Genomic DNA, 13,951 nt, shown 5'->3' with positions numbered 1-13,951 from the left:
TTTTAAGTCTTCTGGTGTTTTTTGGTTAAGTTGTTGTGGTAATTTGTTTCAAGCCCGCAAATATTTGAGTTCTTAAGTGTAAAGAAGTGACAGAGATGAATACAGGCAGAACAAAGATAGGAATCTGTATAAGACTTTAACTCAAATGTCATCTAGGACTGTGTACCCTTAATATTTGTTTGTCAGAATAGGACTATTTTAAATTTAAATGGTGTATGCTAGGTTCTCTGCACTACTGGCCCACAACAATCCTTTGAAGTGAATGCTATCTCCATTTTACAGGGGATTCTGAGGCATAGAATTCAAGTTACTTTCCAGAGGCCATACAAGTTAGAAGACAAGACATAACAGATACTCAAAAACATCCACTCTTCCCACCACCACCATTTTCATCAACTGTAGACATCCTTTTGTGGCTCAGAACCACCCACAAATTCCATGTCCAAGAATTAGTTTAAAGATTATGCAGAGTATGGCAGGGTCCCTTTCCTATCTCTTGTCTGCATTCTGTCAGGCCTTTGCACCCAGTGGTGAGTGCCTGGTTAGGAAAGAAGGGTGGTGTTCTGGAATGATCAACCTGAATTTTAATCCTAGCGATGACTGTTCATCAACCTGGCATTCAGCAGACTTTGAGTGGTAACTACTTTCAACTTCTGCCAAGCTTCAGGTTTCACATTTGTAAAATGGGAATAATACTGGGTTACCCTGCCAAACTGATTATTGATAAAGTATATAAAATATCTAAGACACTTAAGGACTTGACACATAATTGGTGCTCAATAAATGGGAATTATTTTTAAGTTTACAGAACATGATCCCTCCTCTTTATCCTCTCTTGTCAGGAAGCCTTAAGTTCTTTCACTCACTTCATTAATTCTTTTAAAATGTCTCCAAAATTCAGGCAGTGTGGTAGGAGTCCTCCTGGCTTTGGAGTAAAATGCCTGTATGGACTTGGGCAAGTTGTTTAACTCTATACATCTGTATCCTTACCTATAAGTTAGGAATGATACAGTACTTATTTCAAGAGTTCTTGTGAAGCATAAATGAAATAATGCATATAAAGCTGCCTGATATATAATAGGCAAGTAGCTACTAATAATGTTCCCATCACCACTGTCTTATTTAGCATTCAGGATTTTTTTCCCTTACCCTTAGTCTCCCTCTGCTACATCACAGAGGTAGCCAGATTAATCTTCCTGAAGATCATTTTAATCATATAAAAACCCTCAATGACAGCTGTAACCTTGTAGGTTAAAAAGCTTAGATGCCTTATATTGTGCTGGAAATCATCTATTGGATTTTCTTAAATTTGTTTCTCACAACTTCCAAAAACACACTGGTTCTTGACACAGGTCTTCTGTCCTCTAAATTCACCATATTCAATTCTTCCTCTTCATTTAAATCTGTGCTATCCTACTCAGAGTGCCTTTAATCAATTTTAATTTTTCTAAAACTAGTGTCAGCTATACTTAAAAGTGCCACTTTCTCCCTGAAGCCATCATTCACACTGAATATCCATTCCCTTAAAATGCTTTCAGTTCAGTTCAGTCACTCAGTCGTGTCCAACTCTTTGTGACCCCATGGACTGCAGTACTCCAGGCCTCCCTGTCCATCACCAACTCCCGGAGTTTACTCAAACTCATGTCCATCGAGTCGATGATGCCAGCCAGTAATCTCACCCTCTGTCGTCCCCTTCTCCTCTTGCCCCCAATCCCTCCCAGCATCAGGGTCTTTTCCAATGAGTCAATTCTTTGCATGAGATGGCCAAGTATTGGAGTTTCAGCTTCAGCATCAGTCCTTCCAATGAACACCGAGGCCTGATCTCCTTTAGGATGGATTGGTTGGATCTCCCTGCAGTCCAAGGGACTCTCAAGAGTCTTCTCCAACACCACAGTTCAAAAGCATCAATTTTTCGGTGCTCAGCTTTCTTCACAGTCCAACTCTCACATCCACACATGACCACTGGAAAAACCATAGCCTTGACTAGACAGACCTTTGTTGGCAAAATAACGTCTCTGCTTTTTCATATGCTATCTAGGTTGGTCATAACTTTCCTTCCAAGGAGTAAGCATCTTTTAATTTCATGGTTGCAATCACCACCTGCAGTGATTTTGGAGCCCCCAAAAATAAAGTCTGACACTGTTTCCACTGTTTCCCCATCTATTTCCCATGAAGTGATGGGATGAGATGCCATGATCTTACTTTTCTGAATGTTGAACTTTAAGCCAAATTTTTCACTCTCCTCCTTCACTTTCATCAAGAGGCTTTTTAGTTCCTCTTCACTTTCTGCCATAAGGGTGGTGTCATCCGCATATCTGAGGTTATTGATATTCCTCCTGGCAATCTTGATTCCAGCTTGCACTTCTTCCAGCCCAGCGTTTAGAACTTCATATGAACAACACAACAACTTGTTTTATAGTATTTTGTACTTTTAGACCATTAGTTAAATTCATTCATTCATTTTTGTCTGGTATGTGCAAGCCTCTATAAACATATACATATGTCTTAGTTACCCAAACACAAAACTACATTTACAGTGTATGGACTTCCCAGGTGGTGCAGTGGTAAAGAATCCACATGCCAATGCAGGAGACACAGGTTCGATTCCTGGGTCAGGAAGAACCCCTGGAGCAGGAAATGGTAACCCACTCCAGTATTCTTGCCTGGGAAATCCCATGGACAGAGAAGCCTGGTGAGCCACAGTCCATGGGGTCACAAAGAGTGTTAATCAACTGAGCAACTGAGTACAAAGTGTATGGACCTTAATGTTTTAAAACATCTCAGTTCCTCACAATTTCTGCTGTAAAGTACAGCATACCCAGATAGACATCAGCTATGTTAAAGCAACCTGTAAAGTGTTCTAAGTAGATTTTGCTCATTTTAGATAGTAGAGCTTTTAAAATTCAGATATGGTCACTGTAGAAATTACGTGTATTGGTTATGTATTGCTGTGTAACAAATTACTATCTTAGCTTCTGTGGGTCAAGAATTTGGGAGCAGCTTAGCTGGGTAGTCCTAGCTCAGTGTCTCTCACGAGGTTGGAGAAGAATTTAATTTGAGTCTACCTTTTGAAAGGAGTGTCAACGAATTTGAGGACATGTTTTAAACCACCAGACTAGGTTTATTCATTGTGTGTTCACTGTAGACAAACTGGAAAATAGAGACAGGCCAAAAAAAAAAAAAAAAAGAAGGAAGCAGAGAAAGCAGTATCCAATGGATAACATCACTACTTGGCTGTATATAATTCCAGTTTTTAAAATACATATGAACTTTCTCAAAATACATACTGTATATACTATTTTATAATCTGCTCTTTCACTTAATATTGTGTGAAGACAATTCTCATGTCAGATATTCTTCTATAACATTTTAAATGGATGTCTAACATTTCATCATATGTAGGTACTAGAACTTATTTAACTAATTCTAAATACATTGCAAGACACTTAGGGTATTTCAGGTTTTCCCTATTTTATACATTTTGTTAAACCAACATCCTTATGGCTAATTTCTTTCACATTCACAACTTTTGAAAATTCCTAGATATGGAATTTATGGAGCAAAGTCTGCAGTTTTAAAGCTTCTGATAATTTATCTTAGCCTTCAGGATTTTTTCCCCTTACCTTTTGTCTCCCTCTGCAATTTTTAACTGCAATCATCGAGTCCACTCAGCCAAATGCCTGTATCAAATATCTGTAACAACGTCTGCAAGAGTTCTTTGCTCAAATTTTGATTACTGTTTAACTGAATTTGTGCCACTGCCTCAAGGCAACCAGTGTTATCAGCTAAAGATATTTTACACACACACAGTATGGTCTTTTCTCTCCATTTCACACAAATATAGCACCTTGCACTCAATTCTGCCATTTGCTTTTTTTCTCTTGACAGTTTATCTTGTAAATCATTTCATATCAATATACAGAAAAACTTTTTTTGTAGCTTTATATATAGCTTTATGATTTTTCAGTAGTCACGTATGGATGTGACAGTTGGACTATAAAGAAAGCTCAGTGCCGAATTGATGCTTTTGAACTGTGGTGTAGAAGACTTTTGAGAGTCCCTTGGACTGCAAGGAGATCCAACCAATCCATCGCAAAGGACATCAGTCCTGAATGTTCATTGGAAGGACTGATGTTGAAGCTGAAACTCCAGTACTTTGGCCACCTGATGCGAAGAGCTGACTTGTTTGAAGAGACCCTGATGCTGGGAAAGACTGAAGGCAGGAGGAGAAGGGGACGACAGAGGATGAGATGGTTGGATGGCATCACCGGCTCAATGGACATGAGTTTGAGTAAACTCCGGGAGCTGGTGATGGACAGGGAGGCAAGGCCTTCTGCAGTCCATGGGGCCGCAGAGTCAGACATGACTGCGGGATTGAACTGAACTGATATTGTGTGTGTGCCATAATTTTTTAAACCTGTATTCTACTGACAGAGACTTAAACTTTTTACTCTTTTACTATCACAAAATAGCCTTGTACAAACATTTAACTTTCCTTAATTTAGGAATGAATGACTTAGCAAGGTAAATTAAAACTGTCTCTGTTCTGGTCTGCATGCCTGTCTGTCCAAAGCTCTCCTCAGTCTAAGCTCTTCTGGTCCCAGAATGTCCTTTATAAATAAGGTTCCTAAAGCAATTATCCTTCAATTAAAAATAAGTATATATGGGGGGGTTGGGGGAAAAAAAAAAAAAAGTATATAAATAAGGTTCCTTTCTCCCATCTCTTTTTATGAATTATCCAAAGGGAAATACAAAGGTTTACCATTTACAGTTTTCATTTCTTTAAGAAATTCTGTGAAACTAAAACTTTTTCACAAAATTTTTTGCATTATTTACCCCTCAGTTCCACAAACATTCTGCTGTTGCCAGAAAGGCTGCTTTAAACTCTGTCACCTCTGGTGAAAGGGGGAAATTTCTGACTGACATCCAAGCAGAAATGAAGGTTCTACCTCTGCTTTCTCTCCTCCATAAAACCCATCCCATCTCCAAGGACTTTTCCATGAAGCCCCCCATGAAATGCCATTAGTTTACTTGTCCCCTACTGCAGAGGCACTAAAATATATGGTTAAAAGAATTTTCCACCAAGTATCACTGAAGCACAGATCCTTGGGGCCTTTGCAATTGCTGTTCTCACTGTGAGGAATGCTCTTACCCTTGAGGAGGCTTGCCTCCCCACTTCCTTAAGGACTCCGTTCAAATACTGACCCTTCAAAAAAAGAACTCCTGCCCTCTCCGACCCCTAACTCTCTACACCTGGCTTATCCTGCTTTTGCTTCCTATCACCACCATCTAATTAATATAGGTGTTTGTATCTCGCCTCTATGAATTTAAACTCCATGAAGGTAGTCTTGTTTCCTGCTCTATCTTCAGAACCTACCTAGCACTTGGGAGATCATTCAGAACACCTTATTTCATTATCAGTGAACGAATATCATTCCAATTACGGGCACAAGTTCTATAATACACATGAAGGGGTTCGGAAATGTGTGAAATACATAAAAGTAAGGCATTATTACTGCCTGAATCTAACTTTTGTTTACTGGATGAACAGACAAAACCCAAGTAGAACCAACTCGGCTCTGTCGATCCCTAAAATTGTCCGTTTTCTTCATTTCAGTTCTTATTATGTGCCCACACTGTGCCTCAAAAAATATTTACTCAAATGAGGAACTTAATGGTGAGAAAGGTTAAGTAACTGACCCAAGGTCCAGGGACAACCACGCCTGAGGTCTGACTCACTCTCTCAAGGTTGGAGCTGACCTACCACATTAATAAGAAAACGTTTGAAGGTAGAAGCGACGGTCCTTGTGCCCTAGGAAACGGTTCTGACTCGCGCTAGGCTCGGACAAAGTTTCCACACCCATGTCCATCTCCGGTTTTCTACAGTCCGGCCGCCGAGCTTCTGACGTCAACTGAGTGCGACGAGGCGCCGCCGTGACACCCTGCTCTTCCTGTGACCTTCAGACCCGCGGAGACGTCGGAAAACGGAAGGCCTGTGCGCTGATTGGCCGCGCGCTAAGACCAGCCCCGCCTCCCAACTTCCGCTGTCGCTCTTCGCAGAATCCGCCGGGGTCTGTGAGTGTCCCGCTTGTCTACGTCGCTTAGGAGTGCAGTCAAGATGCCTCGTGGAAGCCGAAGCCGCACTTCCCGCGTGGCCCCTCCTGCCAGGTGAGACTACTGCGGGGATGGGGTCCTGCCCGTGCCGTGACACAGAGGGAGGCTGTGCTTTGCCTCGGGACGGCGGGGCGTCTACGGGCGGGGGCGTCCGAAGGCTGGGGCGGCGTGGGCCTTTCTCCGGTCGCCGCAAACTGGTTATGAGGCTTTGGGTAGCTTTCCCGTTAGTGCAAACTTCCTAATTTCGAATGTCCATGAGTTATTTCTTAACATATTTTAGAGTCCATTTTATGTTAAAACATGCCAGTTCTAGAAAGTGGATATTTGTAAGTGTAATCTGGCTGAAACGTCAAAAATAGCAACAACAACAATAAGGAAAAAAAAATTAGAATAAAGATGGTATAAACAGGAAAATGATCGTATCTCAGTTCAAGTAAATAACCTTTGAGCACCTTCCATAAGCAGTGAGCGTTCCGAGGGCTCAGCCCAGTATACAGTGCCTAAGGTCTCACGTGTGCATGACATTTCCGGTTCATAAAATACTTGTAAAATATACTGTCAGTTGCACCTCCTGATAGCCTCAGAAGGTAGGTGTTTTCCTGTTACAGGAACAAGGAAACTGGAGAAGCAGAATAAGGGACTTGTCCAAGGTCATGCAGAGGTAGGAGATAGATGGGCCCCTGGGCCAGGCAGCTGGTATTTGTCAAGTGGAGTAAAACTGAAGCTTTGTTCTCGCCCTGATACTAAGGACAAAGCTAGTGGCAGAAGCTGAACTCTGCTGAAATGAAGAGATAAGGTGTCCTCTCCTGAGGTCGAGGAAAACTTTCCTCTCTGCACATGGGCAGAAAGGCTCCGTGGGGGTCAGAAAGAGAGGGTGTGCCACTCCGTGATAAGTGTGGAATGTACCACAGGCCTCCACAATGGGATCCATCTTAGCAAAAAGTTGCACGCACATCTTGGGGAGGGTTCTAGGAATAGTCACTGTGTGAAAAACAGACAATTGGCCAAATGTAAACAAAGACCTTGAAGGACTGTCCTGTGTAAGTGATTTAAATCACCTCTCTACTGAGTGTGTCATTCAGGATGCTGGAACTCCTCTCTGGGTGTGTATTTCTGCCTAGTTTCTGACTTAAGTTAAACTATATACCTGTTTTTATAGTTTTTGCTTCTTGGAAACATTTTTGCTTTCAAACAGGGCATGAGCCAGGAACTCTGCATCTAGCCTCCAGCCCCTGGTGGTCTCAGTTCAATTCAGTCGCTCAGTCGTGTCCAACTCTTTGCGACCCCATGGACTGCAGCACGCCAGGCCTCCCTGTCCATCATCAACTCCCGGAGTTTACTCAGACTCATGTCCATTCATTCAGTGATGCCATCCAACCATCTCATCCTCTGTTGTCCCTTTCTCCTCCCGCCTTCAATCTTTCCCAACATCAGGGTCTTTTCAAATGAGTTGGTTCTCATTTGGCCATCAGTTTTGGCCAAAGTATTGGAGTTTCAGCTTCAACATCAGTTCTTCCAATGAACATTCAGGACTGATTTCCTTTAGGATGGACTGGTTGGATCTCCTTGCAGTCCAAGGGACTCTCAAGAGTCTTCCGGTGGTCTAGTGGTTGGGATTTCTGATTTTCATCCTGGACATGAAAATTCATTCCTGATTACCCTGGACAGGGAGCTAAGATCTCTCTTCAGGACCACTCACTGCTGTCCTTCTCTATGTTTGGAGAAGCCAGGTCTCAGAGTTTTCTGGTGACATCTTCAAAACGTTTAGCACAGTACCACATTGCTTCTCTAGACTAAGGTGAATTGTGTTCAAACAGTGTGTTAGGAGTGTAGAGAAGGAGTTCAGTAATGGAAAGATGCTACTATCCAAAGGAGCGGAAATCACATTTTTTGAGAAGTTAGACCAGATACTGGATACCAGCTGATCGGAAGTCATAAACTTTTGACCTAGCCTTAACTGAGGGAAGAGCACTCAAGGAAACAATCTAAAAAATGGACAGAGAGTATAATCTATGTGAAAGATTTTTAGAGCGGTACTGGACATATTGGGTGGTGGTTTAGTTGCTAAGTTGTGTCCCATTCTTGCGACCCCGTGGACTGTTGCCTGCCAGGCTCCTCTGTCCATGGGATTCTCCAGGCAAGAATACTGGAGTAGGTTGCCACTGGACATTTTAGTGAAATTTTAAAGATACCCAGATGTATAACAGTCCAGGCAAGTCAGTTCCACTTGCTGGGTTTCAGTTTTCTAGTCTGTGAAATGAAGGAATTGGACTAAGTTTATTTCCGTAGATGACTGTCGGTCTTTACTCAGTTGTTACCTCCCTTGAGGGTCCTAAAATTGCAACATCCCAGAACATGCTGCCCTCCCTCTCTTAATATTTTTTCCTTAACATTCACTTGATCCCTCAGTGTCAGCTCCATAAAGGCAGAAGGTTTTGTCTCATGAACAGTTATATCAATTTTTATGAAGTTTTGGGATAACTGTGTTCTTAAAGATGCTATAGACTTTGTGAATACATGGAGATGGTTGCAAAAAAGCAGGGAAGAGAAGTTTATACTCGGTGATTACAACCTTAACAAAAGGTTCAAGAGAGGAAATGATGTAAATAGCTTAGGGAATTATGTTCTGTGAAGTTTTCTTGTATGTATATCGTATTTGTGTTTGATCATTTAAAACCCTGAGGTTTATTTTAATATACAAGGGTTGGTTGTTTAAGTTGACAGTTTCCAAACCTGGCTGGGAATGGGAACTTACTACTTTTTGTTCCTTTCTTTCACAGCCGCGCGCCTCAGATGAGAGCAGCGCCCAGGCCAGCGCCCGCAGCTCAGCCACCAGCAGCGGCTCCTCCATCTGCTGTTGGCTCCCCTGCTGCTGCTCCCCGGCAGCCAGGCCTGATGGCGCAGATGGCAACCACTGCTGCTGGCGTGGCTGTGGGCTCTGCCGTCGGCCACACTCTGGGTCACGCCCTCACTGGGGGCTTCAGTGGAGGAAGCAGTGCTGAACCCTCAAGGCCTGACATCACTTACCAGGTAAGACTTGGGGCAGCATTCCCTTTGGTGGTGTATTTTATGAGAAAACCTAGTTGTTTGTAGGTTCCTTATGTCTTGGCACTGTCTCCACATGTGGAAAATGGTTTATCAAGAGCCACGTTTGGTAGTTGAGTTAGTACCTTCCTTAGGCCAGTATCAGAGAATCTTGTACACAAGGTATTTCTCCCCAGGGCGTAGAATTGTAGCAGTTCATCCTGATGCACTGTCAAGCAGCCCTTTCCCCCTTATTTTGAATGTTCTGGGGAGTTCCCTGGTGGTCCAGTGGTTAAGACTTAGTTGTTTCACAGCCATGGGCCCTGGTTCACTCCCTGATTGGGGAACTAAGATCCCACAAGCCAGGTGGCTTGGCATAAATGAATGAATGAATATAAATATATATTTATTTTCCTGGTCACTCTTAACTCATCCAGTCTCAATCTTAGTTAAGTGTTCAGAAATCTTTTTTGTGACTCTTATGCTCTCTGATATCTTTCCTAATACTTGCCACTGCCCTTATTTCTGACACGTGAATTTTCTTCTCTAGGGAGGGTGGGCATATACTTTGTTGTCTTTCTAGTGTACCTAAAGCTCGCGTTCCTCTGTTTTTCTGTAGTAATCCCATTTTTTCCTTGATGAAACGTCACTGAACCGTTGATCTTTCGATGCCCAAATAACCACTTTAAATTGCATCTTTGTTCATGAGTCTTTCTGACTACAACTGGAATTTTTGTTACAGCTCATTTCTTTCTGCCTTTAAATTTCTTCATGTTCCATGTTAAGAGATAGGAACTTTAATTTGAGTCTGGTTCTAGTTCTGTTTCCCCAGTTAACCTCAGAGTGGCTGTTTCTCTTGGTCTGGGTGTAGGTCTGATTTCCTTCCTTAATAGTCCTAAACGTTGCAGGAGCCTCAGGGAGCCCAGCCGGCACAGCTGCAGCAGAACGGCCCCTGCTTCTACGAGGTGAAGCAGTTCCTGGAGTGTGCCCAGAGCCAGGGTGACCTTAAACTCTGCGAGGGTTTCAGCGAGGTGCTGAAGCAGTGCAGATTGGCCAACGGTAGGTGACCTCTCAATTCATGATTGAACTTGGATCTGTTTCATACACTGAATGGTACTCCTGGCCCCTGTAACACTTACAGAGTCTGTGTTTGATAAACTAAACTGACAAATTGGAGGAGATTTTGTTTACTCTAAAAATAATCCAACTCTTCTAACAAGGAGCTGGTCCAGAGACCTCTAGTCATTATCTTACCTTTTGCCAGTTATGTTCTTAGTTTGATTCTTCCTTAAGCAGGTATAGATTAGTGTGCCAAGATCTTAACTGTGGCTGTTGCATAGCCTCAGTGCTTATTTCACCAGAGTCCAGAAATGTGCACAAGATTTGATGGGGCATTGTCAGTCTACACACCCCCTTCGAGAGAGACAAGTTTATTAGATCCCTCTGAGGGACTTTGAGCTTTAGGCTCTTTGGAATATTGGCAGTCAACTTATTCTCTCTCTTGCTCTTTTTTTTTTTGATAATTTCCTCCTATCAACCTAGGAATTCACCATCTATTGAAAATGCTTGTTTTCATTTTACTGCCTTTATTTATGGCAGTAAATATGGCAGAAGTTAATTTTTTCAGGTGGTTGAACTGTGGAATTAAGAGATTGCATGGCCAAGTTTTATCAGAAGTCTATGGTGAAGCTCCATCTAATACCAAAGTGACTAAACTTCTGCTTCAGAACTCTGTGCCCAGAAGTACATATACCCTCTCTTTTTCATTTGTGACAAGTGTAGAGTTGAAGTTTGGTTGGTGGCAAGATGCCTAGGGCTCCCCTGGTAGCTCAGTTGGTAAAGAATCCTCCTGCAGTGCAGGAGACCCTGGTTCTATTCCTGGGTTGGGAGGATCCACTGGCGAAGGGATGGGCTACCCACTCCAGTATTCTTGGGCTTCCCTGGTGGCTCAGCTGTTAAAGAATCCTCCTGCAATGCAGGAGACCTGGGTTCAATCCCTGGGTTGGGAAAATCCCCTGGAGAAGGGAATGACTACCAACTCCAGTATTCTAGCCTGGAGAACTCCATGAACTGTGTAGTCCATAGGGTCACAAAGAGTCGGACACAACTGAGCAACTTTCACTTCACTTCAAGATACCTTAAACAGTTTCTTATGAAAGAAACTAATAACCTTGGCTTCCATCCCTCCTCCATCATTTGGAGGACTTCTGCTTTGTTGAGAACATGTAGCTAGTGCTCTTCTAACAAACCTTTTCTGTTTGCAGGATTAGCTTAATCAAGAAGTTCCAGTTGAAGACATGAAAAATCACCTCTCGTGACCATGTTGATTTAGCATTTAAAATATAATTAGTAGTGAAGATGTGAACTGTGAGACCACCCGTTAAACCTCTCCTTAATCATTAGTAGCTTTTGTTCTTCACCATTGCAGTGGAAGAGGGTGTCGTCACTATATAGAAGTTCATTGAGATGGTATTGAGTTTGGGATTGGGCAGAAGAGGTGGTTGTGGCCTCTTAAGCGTGCTTTTCTGATGTTATTGTTTGTGATTTAATTAGAATAAAGTGATTTTCTTTCTAGTCACTTTTCTTTCTTTCTTAAGTAGAAGGTTATAAATCACATATGCTGAACAAAATGGATTTTGCAGGAAAACACAGCTGTCTCTACATGCATATAGTTTATAGTCTCTGGGTATTACAGCAGTGGCCACATTGTTACTCCCCAGCAAATGTGCTGCGCCTTAAACAGGTTCCAGGTGCAGTACTGTCCTAAATCAGAGTGATAAAGGAAACATGGGAGCAGAGCCATTATACGTGCGGTCTCCATGTGGCCAGGTCAGCAGTACCTATCACTGTCACCCTGGAACATCCAGTTAATTGGTTGGAGATGAAAAATCATTCCCTTAATGCAGGTGGTTCCCCTGCCAGTGCTTTCACTCTACTTAAGGCATTAAGGGGCCTTCCCTGGTGATCCAGTGGTTAAGAATCTGCCTTGCAATGCAGGGGTCGTGGGTTCCATCCCTGGTCGGGGGACTGAGATCCCACATGCCACAAGGCAGCTAAGCCTGTGTGCCGCAGCTAGAGAGTCCATGTGCTTCGATGAAAAATCCCATGTGCTGCAACTAAGACTTGACATAGCCAAATAAAAAAAATTTTTTTTAATTCATTCTATTTAAGGCATGGCATGTTGCTCTTCCTGAAAGATTTAAGTTGCCTACTCCATGTTATCTTAAGGAGATGGACTCCATTTAGTGTGCATCTTTTTTTTTTTTTTTTATGAATCCAGCTCTATCCTTCACCACTCAAAATTTCATTTGCAAAAAAAAAAAAAAAATTTCATTTGCTTCTGGGAGTTGACCTCAAGTCTACATGGTCTGCAGTTTTCTGACTTTCAAATATACCTCTCAGAGCTCCCATTATCTGATTTTTTATTTTCCTCTCTGTTACCATGAGGTGAGTGAAATGCTGTTGAGTGAATTATTCAGTTGTTACCTCCTATCCTCAGCAGTGTTCTCAGAGTGCCCCATTCTGTACCTAATCTAATTCAGTTCCTCAAAGAGGTCAAGACTGCATTGCCCAAGGACCTAAATGATCATAGACAATTCATTCTCATCCAGTCGCCCAGCCTATTCCCTCCTGGGTTCACCAGTGGGCTCCTTTGTCTATTTTCCTAAACGCTTAAGACCTCTGAGTTCATAGTGTTAATGCTGTTTATGTCCAAGGCAAGATGGTTATGTTGGGTACCCAAATAGGGTTGAAGCAATGAATCCAAGGAAAATGAACCTCTGAAAGTAAAATGCAAGAGTCTGGCTGACCTGGCCTCCCCCTGGGTGGGAACCATGACTACAGAAAAGGGCACAGGGAATGATTCACTAGGTATGTTGGCCTTTTGCCCTGAGGTCAGAGGGATTTTTGTCTTGCATTGAAACTAAACTAGCATGAGTCTACAGCTTAGAATCAGGAGAGGGAGAAAAATGAGTCTTTTTGATAGTAAGAGGGGACTTAAGTGTTTTTATGCTTGGGACCAAATGTTGCATCTCAGTAAGGTGGTGGCCTTTATGGATAGACACAAAGTCATTCACAACTCCTTTCTGTGTAGCAATTCAGCAAAGTATTTCCCTGGAATGAAAGAGATGGTGACATGGAAAGAGCATGTGGGCCTACACCTGGGGTTGACTCAGGCCCTTCTACTTGGTGACCTCATTGAACAAATCACATTCTCTAAAACTGGCTTAATACCAGAGTTTAAGGGGCCCAAGTGAGAGTGCATTTGCAGTACATTGTAAAATGCTCATTAAGTGGGTTTTTATAGGCTCAGCATCTGTATGAAGCACAGTATTATCCGTTTCTTCATTTGGTGTATTAGAATTAGGGGTTTGAAGAACAGGTAGCTTTGGAATGAGAGAGCATTAAAAAAGTGTCTACTGGGACTTCCCTGGTGGTCTGGTAGCTAAGACATCACGCTCCCAATGCAGAAGGCCTGAGTCAGGGATGTAGATCCCACATGCCGCAACTAGAGTCCTCATGCAAAGAAGTGACAAGATCAAAGGCCCCTCCAGCCGCAGCTAGGACTCGACACAGCCAAATAAATTATAAATAAAAAATAAATATAAAAACGCTTAATTTGTCTGAAATGTTTTTTTAAGTGCCCTTTTGTGCCAGCATACATTATTTCCAATTCTGTCAACCTCTTAAGCTAGAATCATACTGATGAGGACCCTCACCCAAAGAGCCCAAAGCCGCCCACAGTTAGCACCCAAGTGTTTTTCCTGGCACATTGACCTCCTCTCATTCATCAGGAACTGCTGGCTGAACACAA

The 13,951-nt window shown here is 42.5% G+C and overlaps 1 protein-coding gene across 1 annotated transcript; it reads left to right on the top strand.

Annotated features, from left to right (window-relative positions):
• The first annotated feature begins 6,009 nt into the window (after positions 1–6,009).
• On the top strand, positions 6,010–11,712 carry CHCHD2 (coiled-coil-helix-coiled-coil-helix domain containing 2). The gene is made up of 4 exons (XM_043914873.1): positions 6,010–6,168; positions 8,895–9,144; positions 10,047–10,197; positions 11,403–11,712. The coding sequence occupies exons 1-4, from the start codon at positions 6,119–6,121 to the stop codon at positions 11,411–11,413; spliced, it is 462 nt and encodes a 153-aa protein (XP_043770808.1). The 5' UTR covers positions 6,010–6,118; the 3' UTR covers positions 11,414–11,712.
• Positions 11,713–13,951: the final 2,239 nt, after the last annotated feature.

The sequence above is a fragment of the Cervus elaphus genome, chromosome 10 (assembly GCF_910594005.1).
Source record: "Cervus elaphus chromosome 10, mCerEla1.1, whole genome shotgun sequence".
Taxonomy (NCBI): Eukaryota; Metazoa; Chordata; class Mammalia; order Artiodactyla; family Cervidae; genus Cervus; species Cervus elaphus.
The sequence above is the reverse complement of the archived record's forward strand: the minus strand, read 5'-3'. Positions and strand labels throughout refer to the sequence as shown.